The sequence below is a fragment of the Oncorhynchus keta genome, chromosome 7 (genome assembly GCF_023373465.1).
Source record: "Oncorhynchus keta strain PuntledgeMale-10-30-2019 chromosome 7, Oket_V2, whole genome shotgun sequence".
Classification (NCBI taxonomy): domain Eukaryota; kingdom Metazoa; phylum Chordata; class Actinopteri; order Salmoniformes; family Salmonidae; genus Oncorhynchus; species Oncorhynchus keta.
In genome coordinates, this window is record NC_068427.1 from 16,944,486 (window position 1) to 16,965,084 (window position 20,599).

At 43.6% G+C, this 20,599-nt stretch overlaps 1 protein-coding gene across 2 annotated transcripts; it reads right to left on the reverse strand.

Annotated features, from left to right (window-relative positions):
- Positions 1-16,892, reverse strand: LOC118386102 (NGFI-A-binding protein 1-like). Of its 2 annotated transcripts, XM_035773523.2 has the most exons (8): positions 16,573-16,883; positions 11,710-12,548; positions 11,310-11,443; positions 10,572-10,623; positions 8,326-8,445; positions 7,307-7,490; positions 3,457-3,621; positions 1-3,250 (listed from the first exon to the last, which is right to left on the reverse strand). In XM_035773523.2, exons 1-8 carry the CDS (start codon positions 16,595-16,597, stop codon positions 3,162-3,164), a joined length of 1,608 nt encoding a protein of 535 aa, XP_035629416.1. In that variant the 5' UTR covers positions 16,598-16,883; the 3' UTR covers positions 1-3,161. The 2 variants fall into 2 exon arrangements, with proteins under 2 accessions (XP_035629416.1, XP_052378033.1); XM_052522073.1 differs by lacking the exons at positions 1-3,250; positions 3,457-3,621 and adding an exon at positions 4,497-5,278 and having other exon boundaries at positions 16,573-16,892.
- Between the last annotated feature and the right edge of the window lie 3,707 nt (positions 16,893-20,599).

A 20,599-nucleotide genomic window follows, 5' to 3' on the forward strand; every position in this document is an offset into this window, starting at 1 on the left:
TCTAAAAAAAATAAAGTTTAATGTTCGTGTATCACAAAGTAAATATATTAGTGTTTACAAAACAATTGGGTGCATGACAATAATGCATAACCTAATTACGTCTTCTTTTTTTTTTTTTACCAACAACAACAGTGATAAGAACGCCTTCTATCGACAACAAACACGGTTTCATCCCACAGTTATAAATGTATAATTCTACTGTATAAATGCAAAAGTCTTTACAAGTTCAACAGAGTGTGAGAGCAAAGGTAGGTGTTGCAGAGGAACAGGAACTCACAGGGAGCTACGGTGGTTCAGATCACCTGATCTGTTTCTTTTGGAGCAGACTTGTGACTTGCCTTAACTTATTTAGAGATCGCTCTTTTGAATACAGATACAGTCAGGTGCAGAATTAGGTAAACATTTCGGAATAAATCATACTGCCAAAATATTTCCATGACGTAGGGGGAATCTAATTGAGACATTCGAATTACTTAACAATACGGTTTTCAAAATGAGGGTGAATGTAGACATCCCATAGGCGATTAAATAGCAATCCCCACTTAGGTAAATGAACAAAGATTTGCATGCTAAAAATTATTGGTGTTCTGAACAAAAATGCATCCATCTAATAGATTGTAAAAATGTATATTTTATCCTCACATTTTGGTTGTTCACTAAATATTTTTTTTAAATTACTCCATGGTGTTGCAAATGATCAACCCGACAGTTGTTCAGGGCTTATCCTAGTTATTGTGTAAGTGTCAGCATGCTTTGGATAGCCTCCCCTGACCAAAAGCTAAACACACCTTTGTAGGCATTGTCGTCGAATGCTGTGCTCTAAAAACATTAAACACATTTAGTGGTAAATCATACAATTTCAATTTTTAGTGAATTGTCCCTTGAAATATTACATGAGAATAGAGAACACAATCGATCAGTGTAATTGAAAGAAGAGGTAATCATTTTAAACATCAATACAATTAGTGAGACAGCTGAACTGGTACGTGACTAAAATATAAATTTGAGAGGGAAACCTGACAAATGACATCATATGATGGTGGCTCTAAAATTGCCTGATCTAAAGTCACGTTAATAGAGGGACCCCAGTACCCCAGAAATGCATGTCATTGACTACAATACTCAAACGTTGCTATACATAACATGTACAGCACATAATTTCTCACGGGAGAAAAATACTTTGATGGAAAATCTGAAAACATGACGATGCATTTTAGAATCAAACAATAGTGCATATCTGTTTCAGGTCATCTTGAGGATGGGTGTTACCTAGGACTATAGCTAACGCTAGTCAACAAGAAATTAAACAACTGTACAGTGAACAAGATCCCCAAAACTGGGACAACTAGACATTTGCACTGGGTTCCTCAACAACAGCTAGTTGGTATTGCTCCACTAAACACACAATTGGTACTGTATGAATCAAAGTGAGATGGTGTGATGGTAAACCCTGCTTTCAAATTCAGTTATTACTGGTTTACGGTTCACACCATTTTAAATTCCCTCCATTTGGTAAAATCGAGAAGGTCAACGTCTACATTTGAAAATACTTGTGCTTATTATTGATGGCTATAATACCCACCCAAAGTTATCACATGAAGTTGTCGTCCCATATACAGTGCATTTGGAAAGTATTCAGGCCTTTTGACTTTTTCCACATTTTGTTACATTACAGCCTTATTCTAAAATGTATGAAATTGTTTTTTTTTCCTGATCAATCTACACACAATACCCCATAATGACAAAGCAAAAACAGGTTTTTCAAAATCTTTGAAAATATCAAAAAATAAAATAACTCAAATGTCACATTTACATAAGTATTCAGACCCTTTACTCAGTACTTTGTTGAAGCAGATTTACCAGTGATTACAGCCTTGAGTCTTCTTTGGTATGACGCTACAAGCTCGGCATACCTGTATTTGTGGAGTTTCTCCTATTCTTCTCTGCAGTTCCTTTCAAGCTGTCAGATTGGATGGGTAGCGTTGCTGCAGAGCTTTTTTTCAGCTCTCTCCAGAGATGTTTGATTAGGTTCAAGTCCGGACTCTGGCTGGGCCCCTCAAGGACATTCAGATACTTGTCCCAAAGCCACTTCTGCGTTGTCTTGCCTGTATGCATAGGGTCGTTGTCCTGTTGGAAGGTGAACCTTCGCCCCAGTCTGAGGTCCTCTGCGCTCTTGAGCAGGTTCCTTCGACCTCACTGTCAACTGTGGGACCTTATATAGACATGTGTGTGCCTTTCCAAATCATGTCCAATCAATTGAATTTACCACAGATGGACTCCAATCAAGTTGTAGAAACATCTCAAGGAGGGTCAATGGGAAAAGGATGCATCCAAGCTCAATTTGGAGTCTCATAGCAAAGGGTCTGAATACTTACGTAAATACGTTTTTTCTGTTTTTTTATATACATTGGCAAACATTTCTAAAAACCTGTTTTCGCTTTGTCATTATGGGGTACTGTGTGTAGATTGATGAGGGACATTCTTTTTTAAATGTAATCCATTTTCGAATAAGGCTGCAATGTAACAAAATGTGGAAAAAGTCAAGGGGTCTGAATACTTTCCGACACCCTACTGTTTGTGCTTTGATCAAATCGGACCACATTGTCAAATTAAATAAGACTTTTCTGAGCCAAATCCTGGTTGACTTGAAGTGAAAGGGAATACTACCAGGATATTCTGGTGTTGTCCTCGTACACTCTTAACAAACCCGAGCCAAACCTGTCCCCGTAACAACAGGGACATCCATCTTCCCAATCTGGACATAACTGACATCCTATAGTCCACCAGAAATATGTTTCCTTATTATACACAGCACATATTTAAATAACATTAACGACAAACACTTTTCAGAGTCAGAATTATGTATGTACAAAAACGACATCTACAGACCACTCGCCATCAGTCTTGATAGTAAGAAAGGAGAGAGGGGTGGGGGAATCAGCACAGCCAGTGAAAACACAAAAAACTGGGCTTCTACAAGGAAAGAAATAAAGGCTCTCTAGGTGCTTTGGCAAAAAATAAACAAAAAGTAAAATCCCTTTACTTGAGGCAACATTGGTTGTTAAGGCTCTACTGCAGCTGTGCTTTTTTAGTATTGACCGATGACGACTATGTTATGAGAGAGGGATGAGGAAGGAGGAGGAGTTGGAGGAGAAGAGGTGCTATCTGGAATCCTCTGGCTCTGATTTGATGGTCTTCTTGTCGGAAAGGTTGAGAGCCCCTTGGGAGAAGTCGGCCCCGTTCCCATTTTCTGGAATGAGAAAGAGAAAACAACATAGGAGGAGTTGGATTATTATCAGATGATTCAGCATGAGTGAACTATGACAGAGAATTAACCAGCTGATTCAGTATCAAATGATTCAGAATGAAGGTTAAATGTGATGGAATCTTTGAGCTGATTCCATATCAAATGATTCATTGTGAATTAACTACAATAGAGAAGCTCTAGGTGCAGACCTGTGGCCAAAGTTTTGTCCTCGACATTGCCATGGTGACTCGTCGCCGGCGTCTTTCCCTCCCCGTTGCTGTGATGCCTCTTTAGCTCATTGGCTAGCTGTTTCCCCAGGGGTATGTCTCCATCTGACCTTTGACCCGCCACACGCAGGTTCAGTGGCCTCTCCCCTATAGGAACACACAGCTAGGTAAGGCCAAACATTTTATAAAAACAGAATGACAATACAGTACTTATCTATTTCATTCTATACTAGCATTCAATTTAACTCATAAAAAGCCATTAAAACACTGTTATTCAAAATAATGATTTGTGTCTGTTCTGTAAAAAAAAAATGCCATTATCTATGTCTCGCTCTGTAATGAATAGAGGCTGTTAAATGAAAGAGCGGTGTGTGTACTGTGTATAAAATAAAAAGGTGTTAGTCACGCCACATTGCTGTCAATGCTGTCAATGAAGACCCATTAGATCAGCCAGAGGTAGAGCACAAAGGAAGATAACTCATGCTGTGTACATGTGTGTGCGTGTGTATGAGCCATCCTCGCTTCATCAGCCTCCACTGGTGTGTGTGTGCCTATGTGTGTGTTTCAGTGTGTATGTGTGTGTGTGTGTGTGTGTGTTTCAGTTTGTATTTCTGTGTGTGTGTGTCAGTGTGTGTGTGTGTGTACATGTGTGTGTGTGTGCGTGTGTATGAGCCATCCTCGCTTCATCAGCCTCCACTGGTGTGTGTGTGTGTGTGCCTATGTGTGTGTTTCAGTGTGTATGTGTGTGTGTGTGTGTGTGTGTTTCAGTTTGTATTTCTGTGTGTGTGTGTCAGTGTGTGTGTGTGTGTACATGTGTGTGTGTGTGCGTGTGTATGAGCCATCCTCGCTTCATCAGCCTCCACTGGTGTGTGTGTGTGTGCCTATGTGTGTGTTTCAGTGTGTATGTGTGTGTGTGTGTGTGTGTGTGTGTGTGTGTGTGTGTGTGTGTGTGTGTGTTTCAGTTTGTATTTCTGTGTGTGTGTTTCAGTTTGTATTTCTGTGTGTGTCAGTGTGTGTGTGTGTGTGTGTGTGTGTGTGTGTGTGTGTGTGTGTGTGTGTGTGTGTGTGTGTGTGTGCTTGAAGGGAAAGAGAATAAGCAGTATTAACACAGCAGTGTCATGCTGTTGACTGCGTGAGGTTGTGGGTGTGAAAGGTGTCACCCTCTATCCTCTGTGTTCACCATGCACTCTTAAGAGGGCTTCAGATCAATACAATAGCAGCCTATGCTACTCAAAGCAAGCTTAAAGCAACTCATAGCATTTTTGGTTATATAAGTTTGTTTTCCCCTATCTGAGGACCATACACACAAGTGGATCCTTCCTGAAACTCCCCAAAATCTCCACAAACAGCTGACAAATGAATGGAAGAAATACAAATTTGACTGAGAAACTAAACATAAAGGCAAAATATTTAACCAGTGCAAAAATAATTGTGTCGGATGGTGGTACGCTTAACCAATATTAACTTTTATGCATTTTCCTTTCCTAAACGTCACTGAAACTACACCTAACCTGAACCTTAACCTAACCCTCGTTCCTAAACCTAACTTCAACACTTGATTACACTGAACAAAAATATAAATGCAACATGCAACAATTTCAAAGACTTTACTGAGTTACAGTTCATATTTGGTATTGGTATTGTGGCAGCCGGCAGGGAGAGGTGAGGGGAGTGGTAATTGAGGAGAGAGATCTTGCAGGTAGCTGGATCCACCCACCAAGCCTAATAGGGACTTCCTGCCCCAACGAGGAAAGGCTGTGGGTCATTAAGCCAGGGAGTGCTTGGGGATAAAGGAGGAAGCAGCCTGCACAAAAGGGCAGAGGTGAGAGACAAGAGAAGTATGAAGAGAAATTAGAGCAAAATCTGTGTGATTGCCCGGTGTGACCTGGACTGTTGGACAACCCCCACCCCTCCTGCTGTGTACCGGATTGGCCGAGGACCCGAGTGTGAGGATTACCCCTGGGAAACGGGATGGACAAAGAGAACGGCTTGTGGACTGTGAGGTGACTGGTGAATTCCCACTTCTTTCCCCGTTGTACCAAAATCCCTAATAAACTTCCGTTTTGCATTCGCTTTGTGCTACTGGTGCATGTTTTGTTATTGCACTTGGTGACGTAGAAACGCCACGCCCTTGATGTTGCTACAGGATTTGCTGAGAAAGCAGCAGCTACCCTTCCTGGGATCCACACAACATGAAACATGACAATACAGAACATTAGTAGACAGGAACAGCCCAAGGCTAGAAATACAGACATTTAAAAATGGAACACGAAGCCTACATATCAATAGATAAGCCCAAACTATCTAGGTCAAATCTACATGCATGCAGGCCATGAAAGAACAGGGACATTTTCAGCTTCCAGGAATTGTGTACAGATCTGTGCGACATGGGTCCATGCATTATCATGCTGAAACATGAGGTGATAGCGTTGGATGAATGGCACGACAATAGGCCTCAAAATCTTGTCACGGTACCTCTGCGCATTCAAATTGCCATCAATGAAATACAATTGTGCTCGTTGAATGTAGCTTATGCCTGCCCATACTATAACCCCACCACCACCGTGAGGCACTTTTCACAATGTTGACATCAGCAAACTGCTCTCTCACACAATGCCATACACACCGTCTGCCATCTGTTCAAACTGGGATTCATCCATGAAGAGCATACTTCGCCAGTGGCTATCAAAGGTGAGCATTTGCCCACTGAAGTCTGTTACAATGCCGAACTGCAGTCCGGTCAAGACCCTGGTGAAGATGATGAGCTTCCCTGAGACGGTTTCTGACAGTTTGTGCAGAAATTTGTTGGTTGTGCAAAACCACAGTTTAATCAGCTGTCTGGGTGGCTGGTCTCAGACGACAACAGCAAAGGTCCTTGTGAAGATGCTGGAGGAAACGGGTACAAAAGTACCTATATCCACAGTAAAACGAGTCCTATATCGACATAACCTGAAAGGCCGCTCAGCTAGGAAGAAGCCACTGCTCTAAAACCACCATAAAAAAAGCCAGACTACGGTTTGCAACAGCATATGGGGACAAAGATCATGCTTTTTGGAGAAATGTCTTCTGGTCTGATGAAACAAATATAGAACTGTTGGGTCATAATGACCACCATGTTTGGAGGAAAAAGGGGGAGGCTTGCAAGCCGAAGAACATCATCCCAACAGTGAAGCACGGGGGTGGCAGCATCATGTTGTGGGGGTGCTTTGCTGCAGGAGGGACTGATGCACTTCACAAAAAGATGGCATCATGAGGAGGGAAAATGGTGTGGATATATTGAAGCAAATGGGTCTTCCAAATGGACAATGACCCCAAGCATACTTCCAAAGTTGTGGCAAAATGGCTTAAGGACAACAAAAGTCAAGGTACTGGAGTGGCCATCACAAAGCCCTGACCTCAATCCTATAGAAATTTTGTGGGCAGAATTGAAAAAGCATGTACGAGCAAGGAGGCCTACAAACCTGACTCAGTTACACCAGCTCTGTCAGGAGGAATGGGCCAAATTTCACCTAACTTTATGTGGGAAGCTTGTGGAAGGCTACCTGAAACGTTTGACCCAAGTTAAACAATTTAAAGGCAATGCTACCAAATACTAATTGAGTGTATGTAACCTTCTGACCCACTGGGAATGTGATGAAAGAAATAAAAGCTGAAATAAATCATTATCTCAACTATTATTCTGATTTTTCAGAATGTGGTGATCGTAACTGACCTAAGACAGGTCATTTTTACTAGGTTTAAATGTCAGGAATTGTGAAAAACTGAGTTTAAATATATCTGGCTACGGTGCGTGTAAACTTCAGACTTCAACTGTAAATGTCTAATGTCTGACCTGGTTGTAGACTGGTGTTATCAGGGGAGCCTCCGTTGGTATGGTGGCGGTGCTCTGGGTCTGTGCTGTGTCTAAATTTGAAGCCCCCCATAGGAACCCTCCACTCCAGGGTCTGAAGTCTGTCCTGGGCCTTGGCCTCGTGGAGGATCTCCATCTGCCTGGCCAGCAGATGCTCCAGCTGCAGCTACAACACACACAGATGCATATAATCAGTTGAAGATACATGTCTATTGTTACACACACATTAGAAAACACATAACACACAAACAACTGAGCCTGGAGTTCTATCAAAGACCATCTAAAAGGACAGCACAATCTTAAGTTCCTTCTCTAGTCTAGATACTCGTTGTTTCCATGTATCTTTTGGAGTGGTAGGTAGCCTAGTGGTTAGAGCGTTGGGACAGTAACCATAAAGGGTGCTGGATTGAATCCCTGAGCTGATAAGGTACAAATCTGTCATTCTGCCCCTGAACAAGGCAGTTGACCCACTGTTCCCCGGTAGGCCGTCATTGTAAATAAGAATGTGTTCTTAACTGACTTGCCTCGTTAAATAAAAAAATATGTCAGCCATTTCCAGCATCTACACGGTCTTGTCTGTTTCTCCAAAACAACAGAAAATAAGCCTACAATTTGATGAGGGATAATTGGGTGAGTATTGGTGATGATGTCATAACAGACAAAGAGGGAATGGACGGGCTACTGCTTTACTTATTCTGTTTTTTTCCCTCAATTATAAATGAGAAACGAGGATATAAACTGTATTATCAAACAAAATGGCTTGTCAATAACTCTGCTGGTGATATGCAGTGGTGAATCTTCACTTTCTCACATTTCTTCTAATTGGTATGACCCAGCCTATGCACCACCCGCAGATTGGACGTCAACTAGCCAGTCAGTCAGTCAGACAGCAAGCCATACAGTCGGTCAGGCAGCCAAGCAGTTTGCTAGCCAGCCAGTCTTTATGTCTGTTTGTCCGTCAGTCTGTCCAGCCATCCCTCAGAGAGTGGTAGTGTAGTCACCTGGATGTTGCGTCCTGTGGTCTCCTCTCCTTTAGACTTGGCTGTGGCCAGCTGCTCCCTCAGGGTCTCTTGTCTCATGTGGATGGCCTGCAGGGCCTCCTGAAGGTCAAAGAAGCCCTCCTGACACGAGAGAGAGAAAGGGAGGAATGCCACTATCAGACCATGGTCCCATTCAGATTTTCTCTCATTTTATACTCTACTCATGATGCCGTCTAGCTGAAATAATGTCACCCAGTCTCACCAGGGGATGCTTGTCACACTTATCTCCTGTGAAAAATAACTGTTATATTTTCAGCATGTCTACCCTTAGATCTGTTTATCGGATTCTGAAGTTGAAATTGAGGTCTGAATAAGGAGACAGTGGGTTGCCAGTATGGGTTGGGTTGAGGGGGCTGTCCCTCATCTCTGTACAGGGTTTGTGGAGGATGTAGGGGGAAGGTTAACGCATGTCTACAAGTGACATAAATCTGAGCTCACCCTACTGCCACACCTTATGATTTATCACACCTTCACAGCACCCACAGAAGGTGTGGAGTCAGAATGTGTGTATGTGAAAGAGAGGGAGAGACAGAGAGAAAAAGAGCATGAGTATCGTGTGTGAGGACAACCCAACTGCGCAAGTGCATGGGGGTGGGTGGTTCTGAGCGCGCCCATGCGGTGATGTCATGTAAACCTCAGGACTATAGGTAGGCGTGACTGAGCTCATTTGGGCTTTTGTGTTGTCCATGTGGGCGTGTGGCTGGCTCTTAATGGGAGGGTGGCAGTGGTGTGTGTGTGTGTGTGTGTGTGTGTGTGTGTGTGTGTGTGTGTGTGTGTGTGTGTGTGTGTGTGTGTGTGTGTGTGTGTGTGTGTGTGTGTGTGTGTGAGACGGGGGTAGGGCAGAACAGTGGGTGGGGATTAATTTTCTAACTCTCCATGGTTAACTCCAGTTAAGTCCTTTGTGGAGATAAATATGTAAAACTTCATCTCCAAGGACACATAGTAACATGTTGTTAAAAGAAAACAACCAGGTTGTGAGAATAATTCGCCTTTAGTAAGAGAAAAGTGCCACAAAAATATTTGAAAAACTGAAAAGGTGTGTCATGTATGTACAGATCTTAACTTGAGGCCATTTTCTACAGCAGGAAAATAATTCTGCAACAACAGGAAATGTTGAATTATAATGTGGATTATAATTAATTTATTAGGGCATTTTAATGTGTAAATTACAACATTTAGAAGCCTTTTTAACCTTGTATACACTATGGGTTTACATTGCCTGCTGTGCAGGAACATTTGCAGCAACAAAAGAGTGATCAAATTAAGATCCTACATCTGTTGCAAATATCTTCAGTAGTCTCCAATAAATTCCAGGAAATATATTTTCGATGAAAACAATCCACTTCAACACATTAATTCATTCAAACAAATAACTGTATTTGTTCTACCAAGGTCTGCTATGTGGCTGCCCCGGAGGACTGAGAAACAGGGGGAAGGTGATGGGGGGGGCGTGGGCCTGCTAGCTCGTCTCACCCTGGCCCACCCCTGGTCTGTGGAGGCGTAGGGGAAGCTCACTCACATCAGAGATTTGGACCGTCATCAAACATACCACTGGAGGGAGATGAATGGACAGCTGCCATAAGCTCAGCTCACAACAGTTCCCTACACAAAGACGCTCTTTACTGAACAACTCAAAAACAACTCAGAGGAGTTTCTGGGGGAACTCTTTACTCAACACCTGCACCACACGATGAGGAACGGAACTAGAGAAGCATTGACACACTGACAGACAAAGCCCTCTACTTCGCGGTATCCAACGCACTTCAAAAGACAAGGAGTGGATGCAGCGAGGTGTGTCAGTCAATCTCTCACTGTGGGTCCTCAGGGCGTTACGTAAGGCGTGGAGGAGGAGGTGACCCGATTCGACAGAGGAAGTTTTTATTCCGGTGAACTTTGATCTTTCCCCTGCATTATGACACCCAGTAGTCTTGAGGGACACGCCCCCTGTCCGCCGAGCCCCATATACACGGCCAAGCTGGCTGACAGGCAGCTATGCAAACAAAAGGCACTGGACACACCCATCCAGAACCATGCACTATCGGTCTGTGGGAATCCGGGATTGTTAAGGGATTTACCCTTTCTAATCTAACAGCACACAGGTGTTAGGAAACTGGGTATATAGGAGTGAGCTTTAACTTATATAAGGTCAAACTCTGTGGAAAGCTCTGTGGTCGTTGGATCATGCGGTGAGAAAGAGATGGGCTCACCTCTGTTTTAATCCTCTTGGGAGAAATCTCATCTCTATCACCACATCGGGACCTACAGGAGAGAAAGAGGTAGAGACAAACAGGGAGAGAGAGAAAGAGAGACAGAGAGAACAAGACAGAGGGAGAGCGGGAGGGAGAGGGAGAGAGAGTGAGAGAGAGAGAATTCAGAAGATGAACATTTCAAAGAGCATAACCCTTCTAATAGTGTACAGGATAACCGTTTCTTGATCTGTAATGCCTCAAGAAAATAATTTTAAATATGTAAACTCCTGTAAAACATTGTAAAATGTTTATTCATTTCCCTTTAACCTCTGATGCAACACCAATGAATGCTCATTCCAAAAGAATGATTTATGAATCAACATGCAACATCATCATTACAAGAACAAGTGAGAGAGACATGTGGCGCTGGGTGGAATTTTCCATCTTTGTGGTTGCCAGTCAGGAAGCACCTGCATGTCAGATTAAACCTGTCATCTAGAAGCAGTGAGAGGGAAGTGGCAAGCACATACACAGAAATACATATGCAAACACACAAGCAAACACACTTCCCGGATGGCAACTACGAGGATGGAGCACCATATCTGATACTCAATAAAGCAGGTGACATTTTTTACTTCAACTTTGTTCATCAACCATTCATGAGAAGCATTTCACCCAGTGAAGTTACATTAAAGTATTACCATTCATCCTCAAGATGTGTGTGTGTGTGTGTGTGTGTGTGGTAGCTGTTCTCACTTGCTGGTCCTGTAGGTGTATTTGTAGGTGACCTCCCGGGAGACCTGTCTAGCCAGACCAAACAGCTCATCTCTCCTGGTCAGCAGGGACACCTCCTTCATACACAACTGAGCTGCTGCCTCATTCACTGTCAGCTAGACAGAGAGAGATAGAGAGAGAGAGACAGAGAGACAGAGCGAGAGAGAGAGAGAGACGGAATAAGAGGTATGGGAGGAAGAGAGGGGGAGGAGAAGAGGGAAGAAGAAGAGAGTGGCGGTATAAGGATACTGTTCTATGCAGTTATAAAGCAGGTTCTCTGACACCACGTGGTCAAACGTATCTAAAGCAGAGCAGCAGTGAACAAACATCTGAAAATGTTGTACTCCGATAGCCAGAAACACACACCCTCTTCCCCCTCTACCTCGTGCAGCGTAAGTTGCTTGCCATCCTTCCTCTTGGAGTCGAAGCGTCCGTAGATGGCACTGTACTTGCGTATCTCCTCCGCCCTCCTCGGGTCGTCCTCGTCCATGTCCAGGATGTGGCAGATCATCTTGGCCAGCTTCTTGTTGCCCCGCAGCCCCTCCTTCACGTCGGCCGGATCGCTCCGGGGCAGCGCCTGGGCCAGCCGCTCCACACACTCCACCACCGACCGCAACGCCGCGGCATCTAGTACCTCCTCGCCGCGGGGGGACGAGGGGGAAGCCAGACCCGGGGTCAACTCCGCTGGGGACAGGCTGCGCTCGCTCTCCGCTCCCCCTCCCCCGCCGTGGGAGGACAAGGAGGCCCAGAAGCGGGGCTCACTGACCCTCTGCAGTGGAGACCCTGAGGCCGAACCCCCTCCCCCCTCGCCCCCCACCACTGACGCCGACACTTCGCCTCTCCTGGGCTCACCCACACACGCTGACGCCTGAAGTTTTGGCACTTTGACGTGGGTGCTAGCGTTAGCATTACCGTTAGCTTCTAGCTTGTAGACAGGGATGCTGCAGACAGGGAGAGAGGCCAGGGGCTGGTTGAACAGGGCCGGGTTGGTGACCCAGTCTCGCAGGGCCTTCTGGAGCCTCCTCACATGCAGGGGCTTGCTGGCCATGCCCACCAGGGCCATGATCTCCAGGAACTCCTCCTCGGCCGCCTCACACAGCTGCTGCACGTCGTCGCCGCCCTGCTGGATGAAGGCCTCGTAGTAGGACAGCAGGTTGGCCCTCTGGAGGATCCTGTAGAGCTGGAGCTCCCCCAGGGTCCTGGGCAACGCCGCCGCCATCCCTGACCGAAACACACAGGCAAATCAACCTCCAGAGAAACAAAGCACAGCTCAGATCTGAAACCTTGAAATACAAATAAATCATAAATAGTCTATGAACATACAAACACAGCAAAAATATTTAAAAAACACATACTACTACAGCCTAACCAATAAGTACTGTAGATTAGCATTTCCGGGTGTGAGGTATAAAGTAGTTGCGCTAGATTAGCAGAATAAAGAATGTGAAGCTGTGATAATGGTGCATTATTAGTCAGACGGGCAGATCTGAACACAGCTTAAGGAGAGCCCAGCCTGCCACACTCCTGGAGACGAGGGAGAGTCACATACCAGACGCCACCTCTGCAGCACACGTAGGTGGTCTCTCTCTCTCTCTCTCTCTCTCTCTCAGCATGGAGTCAACCACTGTGCGTGCGTGTGTGCATTCTTCCCCCACTCCCTGTCCCCAGTACATTTTATAGCTACCTAACACAGCCAGTGAGGGGAGTGAAATAGAGCAAGGGTGACAGTGGGATACAGGGCAGGTTGCTGGCTAGCACAGAGGCCCATTTAGATTTGACTCACCCTCCACTTAAGCTATGCCCTCCACGCACGCACACACACTTCTGCCTATCCCGATGTGCAGTTCTAATTAGCTCCATCCCTTGGACCAGCCATATAATGTTTGTTATTGCTAGTTATACCCAGTAGCCAGTGTTTTCCCACTCATCAACAGATCATTACTGTGACACTGTGCCTCCTCTCACACTCTGTGGCTGTGTCCCAGTACTGAATGGAGTCTGTTGACAACTCGATTAAAAAAGTGGACACCCACTGGGCACAGACGCCAGTTCAACATCTAGTATTGCTTTACATTTCGTTGAGTTGTCAACTAACGTGAAATCAACAGAAGAATTCCCCGTGCCATTGGATTTAGTTGAACATTTGGGTGACAAAAATATACAATTCCCTTAAACTGATTACTTTTTGCAGTTTTCCACGTTGATTCAACATCATCACAATGAATTTCTTGGGTGAAATGATGTGGAAACAACACTGATTCAGCCCGTTTTGCCCAGTCGGCAGGGTGTGAAGGCTAGAGGATGAGTGCAGCTCGCACAAGCCTAATGTCAGCATAACACCTGGCTGCAGACCCCCCCATTATCAGTCTGTTTTTAAAACACATTTACTCTCTTCCCCACTCTGTAACTCTTCTTCTCCCTGTCCGCGAGTCAGCCTTATCCAGACAAACACGTGCCCGAAAGGGGCTTCCTTTTTTTTAACCCCTGATGGAGCGTGCCTCACACCTACCCACACCACACACACCTTTACCGAGCACACTACCGATCAAAGACACACAGGATGGACGCTGCAGTTTACAATAACAGACAGGTTTTTTTCTGTCCTTCCTTAGAAGCTGAATTTGAAACAGAACACTGAGACCGGCACAGGTGAACAGTCCCTTGTTTCATGTGGACTAAGTGTTTGTGGACAGTGATAAATGGCTTCAGTGTTCACCCTCTCTGGCCCTGCAATAAAGACGAAAGATCAGACCTAACCAATATGCGATGCAATTTACATTTCCAGTTGCGTGGTGGATAGGACACCTTGCTGTACTGCTATGTGTTCTACTCGACACCTACAGTAGAACTGGTGCCTTCGCACATGATACATAGAGGATATGAAATCAATTCATTTGTCTGCTTCTGTCTGTTTTGGTTATCAACTTTTCAAGCTCCATTGTGATATTGTTGATTGAGTCACATGTCCGCCTTAATATCAGAGGTCGAAGCAGTTGGTCCTCTCCCAAAACCTCTCTAAGCATCCAGTGTTTTGGCTATTCTCAGAAACAGCACATGGCATCGACTACCTCTAACTTTCTCAAACGAACCACCGTGTTCTGTAAAGAATCATCCGAAGGAGAGAAAAGGTCAATTTGTCAGTGCTGCAGAGACAGTGAGGTTGTGCTGTACTCAAGCTGAATATTTAACACAGAAACTGGACTTTATAGGGGTGGTTGCTGAAACCCATTTAGGCTTTACAACCTCATCAGAGCCCTCACCAAATGTGTGATAACATTGGAGGGCTTCTGGCCATTCATGCCTCTTCACAGCAGTTTCTGGGAAAGTACTCTGAAATGACATATTAACCTGTTAAACTCTTGAGTGGTTGTTTGAGGGCCCTGTAGTGTGCATGGAAAGGGTACCGCCTGATGGTCATTGTAAAGCACTGAATTTCCTTCCCCATCCACATTACCTTCTATGCGTCCTCCACAACCTCCATGATCTATCTCACTCGTTTACAATAGGAAAAGTGAATGGGAACAGAAGTTTGAAGTTTCTTCACCTGTCTTGTCTTATTTATTTTTAATTGCTCGGGTCATTTTAAGATGTCCGGCTTCGAAATCAGTTCAGCCGTTTTTGGCACAGTGACTCACTACCCAAACCAGACACAACTGGTTTCGAGAGGACAAGAGACGTCATGTGACCTCCTACTGCTATCTAGTGGACGAACTGGGAATCAGACAGAGGATATATTTACATCAATGGATACAGTAGGTAGAAATATCAGCTTTCTCCTTGTATGTATATGACCATCATTCATGTAAGAGGAAAAATGAAGCCATGGCACGTTGCACAAGCCCGGCACTTTTAAAATGGCCGTGTTCCTATGGGAATTTGTGCACGTTTAGAGCACTATCATTTAGTAAAAGATTTGACAAATGCTTTTTCTTAATGAAAAGAAATATACGTTTGGAACCGTAATTGGTGACTTATTTTTTATTGCAAAAACATAGACTTTCAAATCTCTTAGATCCACCTCTTCAGCACCTCCTGAGTCCTGCAATATTAGTCATGGAATTCAAATACACTGAATAAAGCCTATCTACAAATATACAATCACTTTAAAAACGTACCCTATAGCATCTACTTAATCTGGTTCAAAGACAAGGAAAACAGTGATTTTCCGAGAAACATTTTTTACTGGATGTTCTAGCTGACTTGAAAACCTTTAAAATATCCAATTAACTAACACTAGTATGAATCACGGTCTTTAAAAAAAGGGTAGTTGTAGACTATGCAAAAAGTAAAACTGAAAATCAGAGGAAACCCCTTTGCCAGAACACTACAAAGGTGACAGTGGTGGAATAATCCCTTAGTTTCTCCCAGGAAATGTGTTCCTCCTATCTTGGCTCCCTGTTAGGTGAGTTTTATGCCAAGATGTCCTGACCTTTATGGCACAGGGGAGGTCGGCTTCTGCACTGGCCCTGTAACTGCAGAGTCATTGGTTCAAATCCTGCTCTCGCTGTTTGAATTTATCATAATTTAATCTCAAATTAATTTAAATCTGATGACTATCATCCCTGATATCATGAGAAAGCATGCTTTACAATTGACTTCCCAGGATAGCATATCTCACTTCCTTATTGGAAAGCATTGAATCAAGCAGGCCTATGCACCAAAGAAGTTCTCAATCACTTACTCAATGCCAACTAGGCTTAAAATCCACAAGGAAAGCATACGTTATTTAAGTCATTGTGGGAAAACGACAGAAGCGAGGGAGGGAGCAAGCAGATGCTTTCTTTACACAGCTGCGGATAGACTCCCACTGCCGCCGTCCCCGCGCCCGGGAATAAACGGGTTTGCGTCTCCCACTCCGAGAGGAAAAACATAAATAAACATCCTGTTTCTACTGTCTGCCAGTGTAGCTCAGCGCACAGTGCAAAACTCCACGTTCCCCATATAAAGTCATACAAAACGTCGTAATGTTGTGCCAACAGAATGAATGAGGCTTAGTTACAGTAGGATGTGCACTCTCTTCATCAATAATATTCATCAATAGGCTAGTATAAACGAGTGTCCTAGCCTCTCTCTTCTTTATATTATCCGTAATGCTGTCCCATGTCCACACACGTATTTAGGCCATTAAAAGTCCAATCTAAAGTTGTCTGTCTTTAGCATATTGTCTAGTCAATCTATGGATGCATCTCAAATTTGCTCCCTGCTAGAAATTGAAAGAAAGCGGCCACAGCGGGCGCATGCATACCTGCAGAACTCTTCGCACCGCTCATCCAACCTTTCGTTCCTTTCTTGCTCTTCAATTCTCCCCTCACGGCGAGAAGCAAAACGAGTGTGGGCAATAGAAGTTTAGTATAAAGGACCTGCTAAGTGTTGGTTTATCCCTACTCCCCTACTGTTCCGAGTTGGTTGCTCCTCTCTTGCTACATTTCTCTCTCACTCCCACGCGGCTGCGTGACGCAGATCCTGGCGTGGGTGGCTGCGGGGCGTGGGAGGCTGCTGCATGGAATACCAAGCATCATGTCACACCAGGCAGCGACCGCGGTAAGCAGGGAAGGGAGGGAGATGCTGGCGCGTCACCACACACAGGCTTCAGATGCTTTTTAAAAAGCCAGTTTTACTGAAAATAGGCCCAGAGGCGTCATGCTCATCATAGTGAGTACAGGGGCACATGTCGTAAAAAGTAAATAAATAATAAAGTACATTGTTACATTTCTCTGTACACTGCAAAATATTTCCAGTAATTGTTTTTACAGTAAATTACTGGCACCACAGTAGCCAGTAAGTTGCTATATATTTACAGTAAAATACTGGCTGCACAGAAGCCAGTAAATTACTGTAGATTTACAGGACCTTTACTGAAACACAAATGTACAGCATTACACTGTAACACTTGACTAGAGAAACATGCTGTATTTCTGGAATGTACCGTGCATTATTGGACGCACAGTGGTTAGTAAACTGTTGCAGATGTCTTGTGGACAATCTTCACTCTATTATTAAGTATTTTTGCTATTCAAGTGTTTTCCATTGCCACCTTTCTCAGTCCCACAGTATTTTTTATTTATTTAAATAGACAAGTCAGTTAAGAACAAATTATTATTTACAATGACAGCCTAGGAACAGTGGGTTAACTGCCTTGTTCAGGGGAAGAACGGCAGACTGTTACCTTGTCAGCTCGGGGATTCAATCTAGCAACCTTTTCGGTTTCTGGCCCAATGCTCTAACCACTAGGCTACCTGCCACCCCTAGAATAGTAACAACAACAAAACAACAACCTTCAGAGAACAAATTGTGTTTGGCTACGTATACAGTAGTGACATCAAGATGCTGATAAAACAATACAGGGGACACTTACACTAAAACTCCAAACCATTCTGATAAATCGACAATGTCCAGTGTCCAGTGACACAGAACAAGAGAGAGAGATCTCCAACTCTTTTTACCTCATGATTTTTGTCATTGTTGTTGAGCACCCCTCCTCTCCTTTGTTTGTTGAAGCACCAACAACCACCTGAACTCTTACGTTACTATAATATTCACAGTAACTTGCCACCAGCTTCCTGTAAGTTAGTGTAACATCAGAGCAACAATACAGTAAAATTGGCCTACTATACTGAAATAAAGTAAATGTAACTGTAATCATAATGTTGGTATTTTACTGTAATTACATATAATTTGTACAAGCAGGTTGGCTGCTTGGTATATGTAGAGTGCAGCATTTTTATGAATATTCTGTGTTTTATATCACTTACACTGCGAGAGGCCTAAACCATAGCTTGCAATCTGGCCATAATTAAAGGGGATGACACTCAACCAGTAAAGATGTAAGAATTACTGCCAATCTGATCTGTACCTTCACACATTCAATTGTTAAGGCACTACTACCACATATCAGTTCCATTGGTACAGCATTCTCTCTAACGGGTACAACAAACTATAGCCTCTTTCAAGGCACGCCTCAAAATATGTTAATGAGCCAGAGATTATTTCCCCGCCAACAATATTTTCCCACAACACACCATAATTCACAGTACACTGCTCTAAATATACGGCACAACAGGTAATTCAGTGCTTTACTGTAAAATTTACTGTAAAATCATAGTAGCTAACTGTAAATGATTTGCTGTATATTTCCAGCAATTTATTACAGTGTAGTCCTACTAGCATACTACTAGCCACCTAGCAATTTTCTGAAGTTGTCTTTAGCTAGCGCAGATAGGTTCCCAACATCCTAGCTACCAAGAAGCTATTTCAGGCTGTCTATCAAGTTGGAGTAGCTGGTAAGGTTGGTAGACTTAAGAAAAGCAAGCAATAACTAAATGGACTGAATAAGACTCACATTCCTTTATACATTTTACCCAGATTTTAGCAGAGTTGCAGAGAAGCATATTTAGTTGCTAAAAAAAAGAAACTAGTCAGGACACAGTCACCTCAAGAGGTATGCTTAGACATGCAGACATTTTTTTTTTTTTACATAGAATCAAGCATAATAATTATGTCTCTAAATTGCAGGAAAAAGCTGTTTCACATGCAAAATCCCCCAACTTCCAGATAGGGGCCCTAGCCCCCAGTGGTGTAAAGTACTTAAGTAAAAAGTACTATTTTTTTTTTTTGGGTATTTGTACTTTACTTTACAATATATATTTTTACTATTTTACTTCTACTTCACTACATTCCTTGTGAAAATATTGTACTTCTTACTCCATACATATTCCCTGACACCCAAAAGTACTCGTTACATTTTGAATGCTTAGCAGGACGGGAAAATGGTCCAATTCATACACTTATCAAGAGAACATCCCTGGTCATCCCTACTGCTTCTGATCTGGCAGACTCACTAAACACACATGCTTCATTGTAATTTACGTCTGAATGTTGGAGTGTGCCTCTATCCGTAAATTTAAAAAACAAGAAAATGTTGCCTTCTGGTTTGCTTAATATAAGGAATTTGAAATGATTTCTACTTTTACTTTTGATACTTAAGTATATTTTAGTAATTACATTTACTTTTGATACTTAAGTATATTTGAAAGCAAATACTTTTAGACTTTTACTAGAGTAGAATTTTAGTGGGTGACTTTTACTTTTAATTGAGTCATTATCTATTATGGGATATTTACTTTTACTCAAGTATGACAATTGGTTACCTTCCCCACCACTGCTATCCCCCCTTGGAACCACCCCGCAGCCATCCTCACAAATTTTGTGGCCCCTCAGATTTTTGGGGTGCATGACGTTCCTGAATAAGCCTACACCCCACTGGCAATTAGCTTTGCCAGCCAAATAGAGACACGGCTTCCCCAAGCATTATGTAGGCTATTCTGTACTGTATATTGTCTTGTGGACAACCTTCACTCTATTATTAATTATATTTGCAGGCTAATTACATTTTTACCGTTGCCACGCTTTCACTCATTTTTCTCAATCCCACTGTAATAGAATAGTAACAAAAACAAAACAACAACCTTCAGAGAACAAATTGTGTTTGGCTACGTATACAGTAGTGACATCACGATGCTGATAAAACAATACAGGGGACACTTACACTAAAACTCCAAACCATTCTGATAAATCGACAATGTCCAGTGACAGAGTTCTTTTCACAGAACGAGAGAGAGATCTAAGAGAGATGGAAGGAGAGAGAAATGAGGGAGGGGGGAGGGAGGGAGGGAGGGTGAGAGGGAGGGAGGGAGGGAGGGACTGGTGCCGATAGGTGAACAGGAGGGAGACTGAGGGGGAGATGGATAAAAAGAGAGAGACAGAGAGATAGGAGAGAGAGATAAAGGTAGAGAGGTGGAGGGAGAGAAAGTGCAGGGGAGAGGGACTAGTGCTGGGAGACTGAGAGGAGAAAGAGAGATGAACTACAGGAGGGAGATGGAGAAACAGTGACAGAGCGAGAGGTCCCACATGCAGCAGGGACTACAGACTACTCTTTGAGGATATTTACACTCCCACGCTGAGTGATTCAGTTGGCAGGCAGGCAGGCAGCCTCTCCAACCACACATACACAGGTCCTGGATCAGCCTCCATCACACATACACACACATTTTACTAGCAGACACCAGGGATGGGCTCCACCTCGCCCTCTCTCTTTTCCCTTCATATCTTTTCTCCTCCTTCTCTTCCTCTCATTCCCTCTCTCTCCCTTCAGTTATCTTCTCCTCTCTCTCTCTCTCTCTCTCTCTCTCTCTCTCTCTCTCTCTCTCTCTCTCTCTCTCTCTCTCACTCCCTCTCTCTCCCCCCTCCTATTTACCTCATGAAACGTTTCCCAT